At 47.8% G+C, this 14,614-nt stretch overlaps 2 protein-coding genes and 1 long non-coding RNA gene across 10 annotated transcripts in view; 1 reads left to right on the top strand and 2 right to left on the bottom strand.

The window, feature by feature from the left end:
* Positions 1-8,383, bottom strand: part of LOC105482185 (alcohol dehydrogenase iron containing 1) — a 55,676-nt gene extending 47,293 nt beyond the window's left edge. For 2 of the 8 annotated variants that reach the window (XM_011742181.3, XM_011742180.3), the window contains exons 1-2: positions 7,978-8,256; positions 642-679 (exon numbers count right to left, since the gene is read on the bottom strand). In XM_011742181.3, the coding sequence (XP_011740483.2) occupies positions 642-679; positions 7,978-8,090 (151 nt within the window). In that variant the 5' untranslated portion in view covers positions 8,091-8,256. Of the gene's footprint in view, positions 1-641; positions 680-7,977; positions 8,257-8,296 lie in introns of those variants that run through there. The other 6 variants (XM_071068159.1, XM_011742182.2, XM_011742183.3 and 3 more) reach the window with 6 other exon arrangements.
* A 1,439-nt stretch (positions 8,384-9,822) lies between these two features.
* Positions 9,823-11,879, bottom strand: LOC105482187 (ribosome biogenesis regulator 1 homolog). The gene has a single exon (XM_011742187.3). The coding sequence runs from the start codon at positions 11,744-11,746 to the stop codon at positions 10,649-10,651; it is 1,098 nt and encodes a 365-aa protein (XP_011740489.1). The 5' UTR covers positions 11,747-11,879; the 3' UTR covers positions 9,823-10,648.
* Positions 11,880-12,292: 413 nt separating this feature from the next.
* The window catches only part of LOC112426724 (uncharacterized), a 38,716-nt gene continuing 36,394 nt past the window's right edge, over positions 12,293-14,614 (top strand). The window contains exon 1 of the long non-coding RNA XR_003018128.2: positions 12,293-12,935. This is a non-coding gene — a long non-coding RNA (uncharacterized lncRNA). The remainder of the gene's footprint in view (positions 12,936-14,614) is intronic.

The raw sequence follows: 14,614 nt of genomic DNA on the forward strand, positions 1-14,614 counted from the left end.
TGCCTTAATGTTTAGATCTGACCTTAGAAGACACAAAATCAGTGGTTGTGTCAGTAATCCATGTGACATTCTAAGGACATGCTGAAACTATGTTGAGTTTCCTGCTGCTCTGTGGACCACAGTGTTTGGCGTTTGGTAATGATTAAGATGTTGTGGTAACTGAAACTTTGTTATTATTTTTAAATATTAGGAAATACAATATTATTTTAAATACAATATTATTTTAAAGATTGATACAAACAAGTTTTGTTTTTCTTTCTAGGAACCACCTTGTTCTTTAACCTCCAGTTTTTAGAGATGTTTTAGAACCTTCCAAAGACTTCATCTTGATTAATTCTGTTTGACCAACTCAGACATTCTTAAAATCCTATCTGCATTTTTAGACTTGGCAAGTAATTAAAAGAGAAAAGCGTTATAAGTAGCATTAAATACATATTTGAGACAAACACGTGATTAGTAGTATACATTCAGCTAACTTTGTATAGAGTTACATGTTATCAATTTCACAGTGAAATGGTAACTGTTTTCATGGACCTTGCTCTCACATGCCTTGGTTTTCTTTACATACACTACCCAAATGTATTATAATGTTAAATGCAGAAACCAAAATTGTGGCTAGTTTAAAAATACAGAAGTATTACCTTGGGAGTAAGTATGAGAATGAGTTGGGCACTGGCACCTAGGGAAAATAAAAACGACAGCAAAAAAAACCTAAGGTGAAAATAGAGACCAAAAAATGAAAAGCCTTAAGCTAACTCAGATTGTAGTCTAGTGCTACGATGCTATCAAACTGGTAGTTCCTGGCAGACACTGTACAACAGAAAAAATATATAGAGACCCAGAAATCACGACGGACAAAAAGTTGACTCAGCGTCTTCCCAGCGCTGTAGCATCATTCTTTCACGAATTCATTTACTCAAGCAATTCCTATCAAATGCCTGTGGGCAGCTGAGATAAACGCTCTGGGGGTACATGCAAGTTTAAGATGGGGGTCCCTGGTCTCCATGAGGCCCCAGTTCTTGCTGGGTTAGGAGCTGGGTTAGGGTCCCTGGTCTCCAAATCGGCCCAAGGTTAACTCTACCTGTGCGCCTCTTCTTACTTACTACCCTATGCTGGGAACTTGCCTTGTGTATTTCCCAGTGTCTTCAAGGTGGCTAATTTTTCTTCAAGCAGGCTCTAGACCCGAGCCTCCAGGAAACCTTCCTGGACCCAAAGACCTCCCTGGTCCCCATCTTTCTCTACCCAGTTGCAGCCCCGGGCTCCGAGCGCTCCTCCATCCCCGCCGCGCGGCTCCCCAGCGGCCCCAGCAGTGCGCACACCCGGCGCATGCCGCGCTCCAAGGCGCCACCGCATCTCACTTCTCTCAGTCGGCTTCTCTACAGATTTCCCACGTCTCTTTGGAAACCCTCTCTCCCCTGGCTCTGGTCTCCCTTTCTGTCCTGGTTGTCTCCTATTTCTTGGACAGTCCCAGTCCCTCCTCTGGCTTCTCTTTCTCCTGCCCCCTCTCTGATCGAGGCTGGGAAGACGGTTTTATGTTTCGTTGGGTTGCGCAAAGAACCTTGTCCAGTGGTTGGGTCTCGGTAGATACTTGAGTGCATCACTTCCTCCTCCCCGCCAAAAATTCAAATCTGGAATTAAAACACCCCAGGGGGAAGGTTAGGGAGGAAGGAAAAGGGTTGATCTCAGTGGCCGTCCAGATCTCAAAAATTCGAACTGTGAAGTCAAAGCCGACCAGGCGGCGAGTGAGAGCTGGCGCGAGTCGCGGCCGCCATCTAGTGGTCCCCGCTGCGCGCGCCGGGGGCGAGGACGCGGGCCAGGCCAGGCGTGTCCCTTCACGGTGGGCTTTGGTTGGAGGACTTTCCCTGCTTTACACCCTCCAAGGACAAGAAAAGTGAGGTAGAGGGAAGAAAAAAAAAAATCCAAACTCAAAGCTTCCCAACGTGAACGCTCCTGGGAGCACTTGCTTCCTTCCTACCCCCCAGACCCCCCTTTTTTTTCTTCCCCAAGCTCTGAGGCTATCTCAGTTCATTATTTCTACTTCTTACTCGCGGTTTGTATCCTGTCCCCTCTTGCTTTCTCGGGACCTCTACCTGTCCTGTATTTCCTAGTTCTCCCCTTCACTCAATCTTTTTCAGCCTATTGAAGAGTTTTGCGCCTGAAACTTTTCCACCTCCTACCCCCTCTGGCGGGCTCACTCTCCCTCTCTCTCCTCCCGACCTACATTTGCTGGCTTCGTTTCTGGGTCTCGGACACATTCCTTGGCCCCTGAAATCCGGCTGCTGTGTCTGCAAGTCCAGCTGTCCGGCTGTGTCCTCACTTCTCAGACCTGGTAGCATCTCACTCTAGTAGCATAAAACGCATGGTCACACCTTTTTGGGCAGGGGGAACTTTTTCCTGGCTTCCAGGAGCCCTACTTGCCTAGGCTTCCTCTAATTGTTCTTTTACTGGCTCCTTTTTCACTCTGCCTATTCCTTAAATGTTAGGTTCTGTCCTGGGCTGCCTTCAGCCATTCTGACCCTTCCTCCTCCCTCACCCTTTAGAGCTTATTATGCACCAAGGCCTCAAACATGTCTCTACCCAACTCCACCCACTTATCCTGGGACCCTGCCACTCTCTGGTTCCAGTATCACCTCTCAAGTGGATGACTACCAAATTCCCAACTGGCTTCTCATGGCTCCACCTCTGCCACCTCTATTCCCACACTGTAGTCGGGGCATATTTCCAATGATGTCACTCCCTTGTTGAAAGCTGCTTCAATGGCTCCCCATGGCTCTCACATAAAGTTCAGGCCTGCCCCTGCCTGACTGGCCCCTCAACTCACTCCATCTCTGGGTTTGGGCTCCTGGAAAAATTAACTTCTTTCTTTTCCTTGCATGAGCCACAGTCTCTCTCTCTCCTCCAGAACTTTGCCCTTATTATATTCTCTGCCTGCAACATACTTTCCTTCCCTCTTCTTCTGGATAACTTTTGTTCTTTCCTGTCAGTTCCCCTGGGCAGCCTTCCCTGAGGACCGAGGCTGCAGAGGGACACCCTTTCTGGAGCCTCCCTTCGCGTTAAAATGTAGCACAGTGGTGCTGTTTTCCTGCTTCTATCTGCCTGTGGATTGTGAATTTAGTGATGCCCAGACAGGATCTACTGTTTCTCACAACTTTATCCCCTGTGGCTAGCACCAAGTAAGTGCCAGGCACAAAGTAAGCCTTTTGTACTGATTAAATGAGCGAGTAAATGAATAAATAAGTGAATGTAGACATTTTCATTCCCCCGACCCTCTCCTCTCTTTTCCTGGCATGCCAAGACAGAGGGCCTGAACTAGAGTGGGGGAACCAGGCTGTGGGTTCCTGCCTTCTTAGGATGGCCTGAAGGCACTGATGGGCTTCTTTGGACTCCTTCAGAGAAGCAAAGTGAGGCTTGGGGAGAGCAAGGACCTCATCTACCTACCCTCCTGGCTCTGGCCCCATTATTCTGGCTTCCCTCTTGATATCGCTGATTACCTCTTAGCCACACTCTCAGCAAAAGCTAATCTGTCTCCCATTCCCTAAATCGCATCCCCTCTCATCTACTCAAGAACTGCCAGCAGCTCTCCCTTCTCCCCTCTAAATCATCACAATCCCCCTTCCTGTTAGACATTATCTATCAGCAACCAGCATTTTTTTTTAGCTTATTCATAAGCACATTTCCTCCATCTTATATAACAAAACCAGAAACCTCTTGTTCCTCTTTCCTCTCCCACTCCCACTTTTACCTCTCTCCTTCCCTTCAGCGGGCTATACCCATTCTTCCAATTTATCTTCTCCCATTCCCTCTGGAACCTCCTGCCATCACCTTTTATCCCGACTCAACTGACCAACTTCCCAGCTCACTAATGCCCTCTACCCAGCTAACCACCCTGCTCAGTTCAGTTCTGTCCTCACGGTACCCAGTGTGTCAGCGGCATTCTCCTGATCACTCCTTCCTTCCTGGAAACATGTTCTTCCCTGGCTTCCAGGGCACCACTCAGTTTTCTTCTCACCACACTGGCTGCTCTTGGCTTCATTTCTTTCCATGATTTTTGACTCCAAATGCTGGAGGGCTCAGGGGTCAGTCCTGGAACATTTTCTTTTCTTTCCACACTCAGTCTCTTAGTAACCTCCCCTGGTCTCATGGTCTCAAATACCTTTGATGCTGATGACTTCCAAATTTATCTTTCTGGCTTGGGCATCTCTCCTGAACTGCAGGTTCACCTGCTCACTTGGCATCTCTGCTTGGAAGTCTATGAAGCATTAACATTTTCCCTATGGAAGACTGAGTTCCTGGTGTTCTCTCAAGCCTGCTTTTCCCACAGCCTTCCCCATCCCCATCAAATGGCAATTTCATCCTTCCAGTTGTTTGCGCCAGAAAATCTTGGGGTCACCCTTGGCCCCACACTCCCATCTCCCCCTTATTCACTCTGCTCCATACCCAGGTATGCTTCACCTCTGCATACCTTCCCTGAAAGCCACAGGGTTTGCTCTCTCCATCCACTAGTCTTTCTGCAACCATTACCTTCTCAGTGACTGTGGTCAGCTGAGTAGTCACTCCTGAAGATAAGGTTCTAATCTTGGAATCTGTGAATGTTACCCTATATAGTAAGAGGAACTTTGCAGATCTGATTAAGAATCCTGGCTGGGCACAGTGGTTCACACCTGTAATCCCAGCACTTTGGGAGGCCGAGGCGGGCGGATCACCTGAGGTCAGGAGTTCAAGACCAGTCTGGCTAACATGGCAAAACCCCGTATCTACTAAAAGTACAAAAATTAGCCGGGTGTGGTGGTGTGAGCCTGTAGTCCCAGCTACTCGGCAGGCTAAGGCAGGAGAATCACTCAAACCCAGGAGGTGGAGGTTGCAGTGAGCCAAGATCACACTACTGTACTCCAGCCTGGGCGACAGAGCAAGACTCCATCTCAAAAAAAAAAAAAAAAAAAAAAAAAAAAGAACCTTGCCAGGTGTTGTGGCACATACCTGTAATCCTAGCACTTTGGGAGGCCGAAGTGGGAGGACTGCTTGAGGCCAGGAGTTCAAGAACAGCCTGGGAAACATAGTGAGACTCCATCTCTACAAAAAATAAAATTAGCTGAGCATGATGGTGTGCACTGTAGTTCCAGCTTCTTGGGAGGCTAAGGTGGGAGGATCTTTGAGGAGGCCAGGAATTCAAGATTGCAGTGAGCCGTGATCACATCACTGCACTCCATACTAAGTGACATCAAGACTGTGTCTCAAAAAAAAAAAACAAAAAAAAAACAAAAAAACATCTTGAGATGGGGAGATTGTCCTGGATGGTCTGTGTGGGCCCTAAATGCAATCACTCATATCCTTATAAAAGGGAAGCAGAGGGAGATTTGACCCGAAAGACAGAAATGTGAGCACTGAAGCAAGATGGGTGCCAGCTGTGAAGATGGAGGAAGGGGCTACAAGCTAAGGAACCGAAGGTACAGATCCAGAAGCTGGAAAAAAGCAAGTAAGTGGATTCTGCGGCACCTCTGAGCCTTACTCAAGAGGGAGTGTGGCCCTGCTCACACCTTGGCTTCAGCCTAGTAAAACTAATTTTGGACTTCCGACCTCTGGAACTGTTAAGAAGATAAATGTGTGTTAAACCACCAGGTTCATGATAATTTGTTACAACAGCTATAGGAAACTAACACAGTGAGGGCTGCTCTGAACACCTCAAAAATTGCATCCCTTCCTTCAATGTTCCAGTCCACTTTATGTTCTCTTTAATAACTGTCAACAGCTAATGTACTCTCAATTTTACTAACTAGTTTGTCATCTGTCCCCTGTGCCCCATGCATGGCATGGTTAGGTTGTTTTGTTCCCTGCTGTACCCCAGAGAGAACACAGCCAAAGCAGGGCTGCACTGCACATCTTTTTTTTTTTTTTTTCTTTTTTTTTGAGACGGAGTCTTGCTTTGTAGCCCAGGCTGGAATGAAGCGGCCTGATCTCTGGTCACTGCAAACTACGCCTCCCAGGTTCATGTGATTCTCCTGTCTCAGCCTCTGGGGTAGCTGGGACCACGGGCACCCGCCGCCCTGCCCAGCTAAGGGCTGCACATCTGGAGAGAGAATATGACTCTTGCCCTCTAGGGCATTCCCACAACCTCTCTGGCCAGGCCACACCTTGGCCTCTGTCTTCTTCAGTGCTGGTTCTTTCCCCTCCATTCAGTTGTCAGTGCAGCTGCTCTATGGAATGCATTGGGCAGAAGCCCAGAGTGCATGCTCTGTCCAATAGAGGTGGCCACACATCACCCCATGCCCTAGACCACTTTTCCCCGATGAAACATGGGCCCAATGATGTCATTTTCCAATTTTCCAAGATTTTCATCGGAAATCTCCCACTTTTAAAATGTCTACCCTATTAGAAAAATAAGCACGTGCAGAAGAAAGCACCATCTTGCTACTCCTGCTGTGGCAGTGCTGCCCCCCAGGAATTCACCCTCAGCTGTTTCCTTCTAGGTTAGAGTTTTGCTAAGGCTTCAACTGTCCTCTGTACACATGGATGGATGAGTTCCCAACTCACTCTTGAGCCCCAGAACAATGCTTTCAATCACCTACTGAGGGTCTCCATCTGAATGTACCAGGAGCATGCTCAACTCAAAATGCCCTCGACTGAAGTTGCCATCTTTCTCCTAACACTAACCCTCCTACAGTCCCTGCCTTGGTAAATAAGCCCACTGTTTACTTGGTGCCCAAGCCAGAAATCTCAACTCTTAACTATTCAGATACAAAATCCTGTGGATTCTAACCGACCTCTCAACATTTCTATCTTCCCAAGGAACTGCCTCTCCGTGCATGAAGCCATTATCTTTAGACTGGAGCAGGACAATGACCTCTAGTCCTTCCTCTTCACTCCACATTTCCACCAGAATGCGCTAACACAGTTCTGATTATGCCACACTCCCTTCTCATGCAACCGTTCCAAAAACATTCTGTGTGTGACACTGATTCCATGGGATATGAATGGTGTTGTGTGACAAAGAATTCTGACACAGGTTTAGAACCAAAAATTTCAACACAGCTTTAGTTTTTTTTTGTAGCTTCTTAGACCCCTGCATGTCTAATGTATATTTTGATTCTCCAAGAGGGCGATACAGCAGTAAGGAGCTTCCCACATTTATTTGGTCATGGAATTCTTTTGTTATCGGACATTTTAAGGTATCAATGTTTCATGGTGAGAAATACTGTTCAATGGCTTTCCATTATCTACAGGACACAATTCAAATTCCTTAGTACAGGCCTGAGAACAAGGACTGGGAAGCCAGAGTATCTGGGTTCAAATTATGACTGTGTCATTTGCTTAGCTGTGTGACGCTGGACAAATTCTTTCCCATGTGTTTATTTCCGTATCTATGAGGATGACAATACCGTATGTCACAGGGTCAGTGAAAGGATCAGAGTTACTATTATGCTGATAGTCCATTCAAAGTGTGTAGGACACTGCCTGGCTCATGGTATTAGCTATATTCTTATTCACGGTCTTTTATCAGCTGTATTCTCCTATGAAGGTAGGTCTACTTGACTTTTGTGTCCTGGGACTGCATCTCCATCGCTGGTGTTGCTCTTCTCTCTGCCTGACATTCCTCTCCAGTCCCTCGCCTTTCCTCCTACTGATCTCCACCTGTGAGCTCAAACTTGTCCATGTTTCCCAGACAGACTTATGCACTTGCATGTTCAGCAAGTATTTGTCAGGTGACCAGGATGTACCTCGCATTTCTGCAGGGAGTCAGGCGTGTCATAACATTGAATACCCTGACTCCCCGTACATGCCAAGGAGTGTGACTCTGCGACTTCTCACATCCATCCTTCCCTTCTACACCCAGTCTGCTGTGGCCGGTTTTAGCCTCGTCCCCTCATCCCATTCCCCACTAGACCTCAAACTGCTCCAGAGCCTTTCATCTTTGTATCCCCAGAACCTAGAATAGCTTTTGGCACATAATATATGCCCAGTAAATATGTGTCAACTGCATACATTAATTTGTCTTGGCCACCATGCCAAGCTCTCCACTGCCTGCCACGATGTGGGACCAGGTCCTCTCTTGGCCTCAGTTTCCTTAACGGTAGACAGAGTAAAGGCTGCCTCATTGCGCCCTGCGAGGCTGCATCGCACACTCTGTGACCTGGTTGTTCCGCCTGGCGCGCGGTGGGAGTTCAGGGCGGTATCCCTTTCCCCGAATTCTTGAAAGCAAGCGGAGAAGACTGAGCAGGATCCGAGCGGGTCACACCCAGGGGGCTGCGTGGGCACAGTGGCATCCTGCGGTCCCCTGCCCGCCCGCCGGCCCCGCACTCACGCTGCGCGTTGCAGTTGCCTCAGCAAGTGCGCGACCCGGGCCCGGGCGGCTGCAGCCATGGCGCTGGGAGTCCTCTACCCTCCCCGGGTCCTACACCGCCCCCTCCGCCGGCCAATCACGGAGGCCGCTCGCCTCCCGCCCCTCGGCCGCGCCTGCCCACCCGCTCCGCCGGGTCACCTGTCTAAGCCCCAGCCCAGTCGGGCTCAGGGCCATTTTCCCACGGAGTAAGAACCAGAACCCCAGCTGCCCCAGCCGCACTCGCACCATCCACCCTTGACATTGCCGTAGAAGGTAACTGCTCTGCAGGGCCTCGGGTCCGGCCTTAAATCTCTTTACTTATCCTCTATTTTTCACATGTTGAGGACTTGGGGAAAGGGAGAGGAACAGGGACATTCTTTTTCCATGTTTAAAGGATTTGTGAATCCTTTAAAATATTACTTTCCCTTCTGGGAGTATTTTAAGTGATCAAGACCCTGCCTTTAAACTGTTTTAACAGTAAACAAAAACCTAGCAGAGCCCGAGGGTCTTTGCTAAATACTGTGTGAATGGCTTTGCTTTTGATGAAAGCAAAATGGTTTCATCAATAGTTAAAACTTGCCATGATTAGGCTATGCTCCGGGAGGGCTTGGCGGTGCCATATCTGCCATGCCCCAGTGGAAAAGCTGATTAACGACGAAGCTCAACTTTATCAGAAAGTAACCAAAGGCAGTAACAACTAAACATGTGCATTTTTAGTAATCTGTTATTATGAAATCTGAATCCTTTACAGGAGATATTAAGTTTTATAGAAATGAATTTGAGATCAAACTGGAAGAGACTGATGGACAGGAAGAAGACCAAGGACAGCTACATAAACATTTCACCTCCTAACCAAACCAGCTCAGGCCAACTTGACAAATGAATCAAAAGATAATAATGTTCTATGAGAACACATGTACACAGGGAAAGGAACAACACACATTGGGGCCTGGGGGCAGGGGACAGAAGGGGGCAGAGAGGCTTAATACTTAGGTGATGGGTTGATGGTGCAGCAAGCCACCATGGCACACGTTTACCTATGTAACAAACGTGCACATCCTGCACATGTACCCCGGAACTTAAAAAAAAAAAAAAACACCGATAATAACGTGTTAATTAAGAATCTTATGGGTCTGTTTCTTTCTTCCCCAAACAAAACTATACCTGACGTCAAGCTTAAAAAAAAAACACACACACACACACCTGGGGATACAAATGTAGAGATTTAAGTGTTTTCTGGGTTAATGAGGATTGTTACCATTAGTCAGTGAAGCCCAAATTGATCATTTACAGGAAATCCATGTGTTCAGTGTTGAAAAGCATAAAATCTTTTTTTAAAAACAGCCATTGGTTTTACTACTTTGAATATTATATTTGATACCAAAAGAAGTATAAGTTTAAAAGTGGTCTCACTGAAACTACTATAATTTAATTGTTTTTTTTTTTTTTTTTTTTTTTGAGGTCCCTCTGTTGCCCAGGCTGGAGTGGAGTGCAGTGGCGTGATCTGGGCTCACTGCAACCTCTGCCTCCCAGGTTCAAACGATCCTCCTGCCTCAGCCTCCCAAGTAGCTGAGACTACAGGTACCAGCCACCATGTCCGGCTAATTTTTTTATTTTTAGTAGAGATGGGGTTTCACTGTGTTGGCCAGGCTGGTGTCAAACTCCTGACCTCAGGTGATCCGCCTGCCTCTGCCTCCCCAAGTGCTGGGACTCTATAGGAGTGAGCCACTGCGCCCGGCCTGCTTTGTGTTTTTTAGAAAGTAAACAAAAATAATCTGTACCAGGTATCCAGGTAACTGGCTTCATGTACAATTTCTACCCAATAGTCAGAAAGTTAAAAGCCACACTAGATAAGACATCTTTATTACTTAACCTTTAAAACAGTCACTTGCCTATCCAATTCTGAAACTGTTTTCTTTCCCTTCCCCGCACCCCCCGCTCTGATACACAAGCTTGTTGTAAAAATAATGCAGAAACATATACGTCAATTTAAGTGTGAAATATGGCCAACTCTACCTCACCCTATATCCAAAGTTAAAAATAAAAAAGGCTGTTTAAGAATAGAACTCATTCCTGGTTTCCACCAAATTATTTCCCTAATTCTTAAATCCTCAAATAAGTTCTTAATCTCCAGCCAAAGTCTCGGTTGTGGGAAAAACATTAATTTCTGCAGTCCAACACTTACATACTCTCTTGAGGGAAGGGCAATCCTGTCCCTTTAAACTCAATGAAGGCAGCGGCCAGGTCCTTCTGAGTCCCCGTACAAGTACCTAGAACTTAACACTTAGTATTTATAGTCCTTGGTTTTCAGTCGGGTCCGACGGTGAGAAACTATTACTTCCTCCTCTTTCCTCCTGGGCGCTGTCCTCCTTTTCTCTTGTCACCCAAGCCACGCGGCCCGGAATTCATCTTGCCTCCCAAGCTCCCTTTCCTCTTCCCTCCCTGGCTGGGCGGCCCCCCTTTCCTCTTGCCCCCAGGTCCCTGCCGGCCTCCCTTTCTCTTGCCCTTCTGGCTCATTTTCCTCCTCTTGGCGGCCTCCTCCTGGTCCTCCTCCCTCATCTGCTTATTGGTGGCTCTTGTCACATCCAGCTGAGGCTTTTTGCTGTTCATCACACGAAGCAGCTCCAACTGGTTCTTTTTCTCGGCTGCAAAGTCCCCGAAAAGGGGTTGAAACTTCCTCTTCTTGCCGGAGCCCCGGGGCGCCTTCTCCTTGGGGAGGCGCTCCTGGAAGCGCCCCACAGAGGCGGTGGAGACCTTGGCCACCTGCATAGCGCGGCCCAGCTCCTCCTTACTCTGGTGTCCGGTAGGGTGCAAGCCGGCCGCGCTGGGCAGCTGCATCTTGTGCGCGCGGGCCAGGTTACGCAGCCGGTTTAGCTCGTTCTTGGCCACTCGTTCTTTCTTGGCCTGAATACGCTTGGCGAACTGGTCCTCCAAGGGGTCGGCATTGCCGGGCACCTCAATCAGCCATTCCTTGGTGTCGTCCCGGGCGCGCTGGTAGCCCCAGCGCCGCCGCCACTGGCTGCTCACCTCGTCCCAGACCAGGTTGGTCTTCTTCTTGGGACGGATGCCCTTGAGGCGCGCGAACTGCTGCCAGCGTGTAAGTGGCCGCGGCCGGGGCAGAGGCTTCTCTCGCGGCAGGCGTGTGGTGGGCTCCGGCAGCCGCGCCACTATCGTCTCTTCCACGCGCTCCGTGGGCAGCTGCCACAGCTGGTTGATGAGCAATTGCGTATTGTCCCGCGCCAGGGCCCGCAGCTCGGCCTCCGGCGTGGGTCCGGCGCACCGCAGTCCAGTCGGGGGGTTCCGGTCCGAAGCCAGGAGGTTGCCCAGGTCAAACTCCAGCTCCAGCTCCTTGTGCACCGTGATGCGTTGCAACTTCTCTGCCTCGTCCTGCTCTGCCTTTGCCAGCAGCTCCTCCACGCTCTGGCCCTCCATGGCTCCGGCTCGGCTCACTCGCTTTGGGGCTGCAGCTGAAGTTACTTTTCCTACAGCGGCGGCCCAAACTCCGGCAACATAACCACGTGCAGACGCCGGGATGCCCAATCCGGAAAAGAAAGGTTCGCTTCCGGAGCGCCCGGAACCGGCTCGCCATCCGGGCAACCAGAGGAAAGGCCGGCAGAGGGCGGTATGGAGAGATGATAGGATTAGAAGCGGGACCTTAGGTTGACGCCTGATAGAGGCGGAGCTGGCGCCAGCAGCCGGCACTACTCGTTCCAGAGCAGGATTGGGACTACGATTCCCAGGATGCAGCGGGGCGCGGGGGCGGTCCAGGGGGCGGTCCTGGGACAGTCTCGCTGACTGTCTAGAGAGGGCGGTCCTGGGGGGCGGTCTAGGGGGCGGTCCTGGAGGGGCAGTTCAGGGTGTGGTGTTAGGATGGTGGTCCGGGGACAGTCTTGGGGCGCAATCCGGAGGGGCGGTCCAGGACCAGGGCGGGTACAAATTCCTGGGACTGCCTGTGGTGTGGGTTTCCAATCAAGTGCATGTTACAATTTCTGTGTAAATCCGTTGTGAAGATGTTTAGACAGTCACCCTTCTTAGGGCCAAATTGTTTCACCGGAGTCATAATTTGCTTTCAGGGTTCCTAGTTGTGGCACGAGAAACATAACATCCCACAGATACACACAGAGCTAATTGTAGAAGATTGGTTTTGTTTTGGGAGTCAGTGGCTCTGGCAATGAAGCTGCCCCGAGTGGGCGCAGGTGTGCACCGACCCTAGCGAGCTAGCTGACTTGGAGCTCCGGGGTTCTGCAGTTACAGAACCTAGTCTAGTACAATGCTGAAACTACGCTACGCTCTGCAGTTACACTCTCCGCCAGGCTCTGCAGTTACACTGCCTAGGTTCCAATCCTGACTGTGCCACTGTTGGTCCTTCAGCAATTTTACTTGTTGAGGCCATTTTAAGGCCTGTGAGATAAGGATAAAAATACTTTCTAGGGTGGTTATAAGATAAATGAGTTAATATCTTCCAAGGGAGGGTTAAACGAGGGCCTGGAGCATATGAGTACTCGATACAAGTTAGCTAAATACCGATTATTTCGTTTTCATAGGCTCTGGGAGCTAAGCTGAAGAGGCAGTGCTACATGGTGTTCTGCAGTGGTTCTTGAGTTAAACGGCCTACAGTCAGGTATCAGGTCACAATTACTTGGAGAGGATGTTTGACCTAAAGCCTTATTTATAAATTGACAAACATGAAACATTAGTTCCTGCTACATAGTAAGAACTCAATATGTGTTAGCTATTAGTATTAACTATGTTATTAATTATTATATTAACTATATTATTTTCACAGATGAAACAAGGAGGGCTCAGAGAGGTGAAATGACTTATCTAAAGTTATGCAACTAGGAAGTATAAGAACAAGAGATATGTTAACTCTGGCTTTAAGTCTGTAGATGTGTTCTCTGATTGTCATCCAAGCTCTTGATACTTATTAAAGTGTGGTCTGCATACCAGCAGCATAATATCCCCTGGGAGCTTGTTGGAAATGCAGAATCTCAGGCCTCACTCTAGATGTAATTTATCAGAACGTTTATTTTAATAAGATCTATAGGTGACTAGTATGTACATTTGAGTATCAGAGGCACTGCTGATTGTGTGGTTTACAGGATTTATCTTCCTTTCACTGGGGGCCAGGTTTATCCTAGACGGTGTTATGCTGGAGAATTAACCAATGAAATTAACTTAACAGTAATTAGCAAATAGACTCAGTTTAGTTTCAGCATTGAACTAGCCTTTCTCTTATCCAAAAGCATTTTAGAATTTGCTTTTTTTTTTCCCCCTGAATCTACTTTAACTTCAGCATCAAGGCTTTAACATCAGTCATCCCATGTTGCCAAGGCTATGTCAAAGACCATATTAGCTAACTGCCTTGAGCCTTAAACTTTTGGGATTTGCCATAGGAGAGAGTTGAATGTATTGATATGACTGCTACAGGCTTGGCTTGGTTTCTTATTCATTCATTCACTTGACACACATTTAATTGAATGGCTACCATGTGCCAGACACTAGGTGCAAAGATAACTGAGACCTTATGATGGAATACTGGGGAAGAAAGATAAGAAGAAATTAACTATATAATGTAACATCATTGGACCTTTAATAGGAAGTACAGATATATAGGAGTTAGCTTCTTTGTCAGTCTTCTGAATTGGGAAAAAAAGAGCAGAGGTTGACAAGTGTTAAATGGTATGATCTGGAGCATACAGGTCAGCTTTTAATTGAGCTCTGTTTTATGTTCAGTGTTTTTTTTTTTTTTTTTTTTAGACAGGGTGTCACTTTGTCACCCAGGCCGGAGTGAAGTGGCACAATCTCGGCTTACTGCAGCCTCAACCTCCTGGGTTCAAGTGAACTTCCTGCCTCAGCCCCCTACGAAGCTGGGACTACAGGCATGTGCCACTACACCTGGCTGTTTGTGTGTGTGTGTGTGTGTGTGTATTTTTTGTAGAGCCGGGGTTTTGCCATGTGACCCAGGCTGGTCTCAAACTCCTGATCCACCTACCTTGGCCTTTCAAAGTGCTAGGATTACAGGCGTGAATGACCATGCTCAGCCATATTCAGTGGTTTTTTTAATAGTCTAAATTGATTTTAATTTACTTGAAGACTAGAGACTGATTTTTACTTCCACATAGTGCTGGGCATATATTAGGCATTCAATAAATGATTGTTTGAAAGCATAAACATTATAGGGTTATCTAATTAAAGGTTATTAATATTGATTGTGTTAGATTCAAGGTGAGCAAAAACAGTAAGATTGGGATTTTGGGCTTAAAAAAAATCTTACTGAGGTAAGTGAGTAAGTTGTGG

Source organism: Macaca nemestrina, chromosome 8, assembly GCF_043159975.1.
Source record: "Macaca nemestrina isolate mMacNem1 chromosome 8, mMacNem.hap1, whole genome shotgun sequence".
NCBI classification, from domain to species: domain Eukaryota; kingdom Metazoa; phylum Chordata; class Mammalia; order Primates; family Cercopithecidae; genus Macaca; species Macaca nemestrina.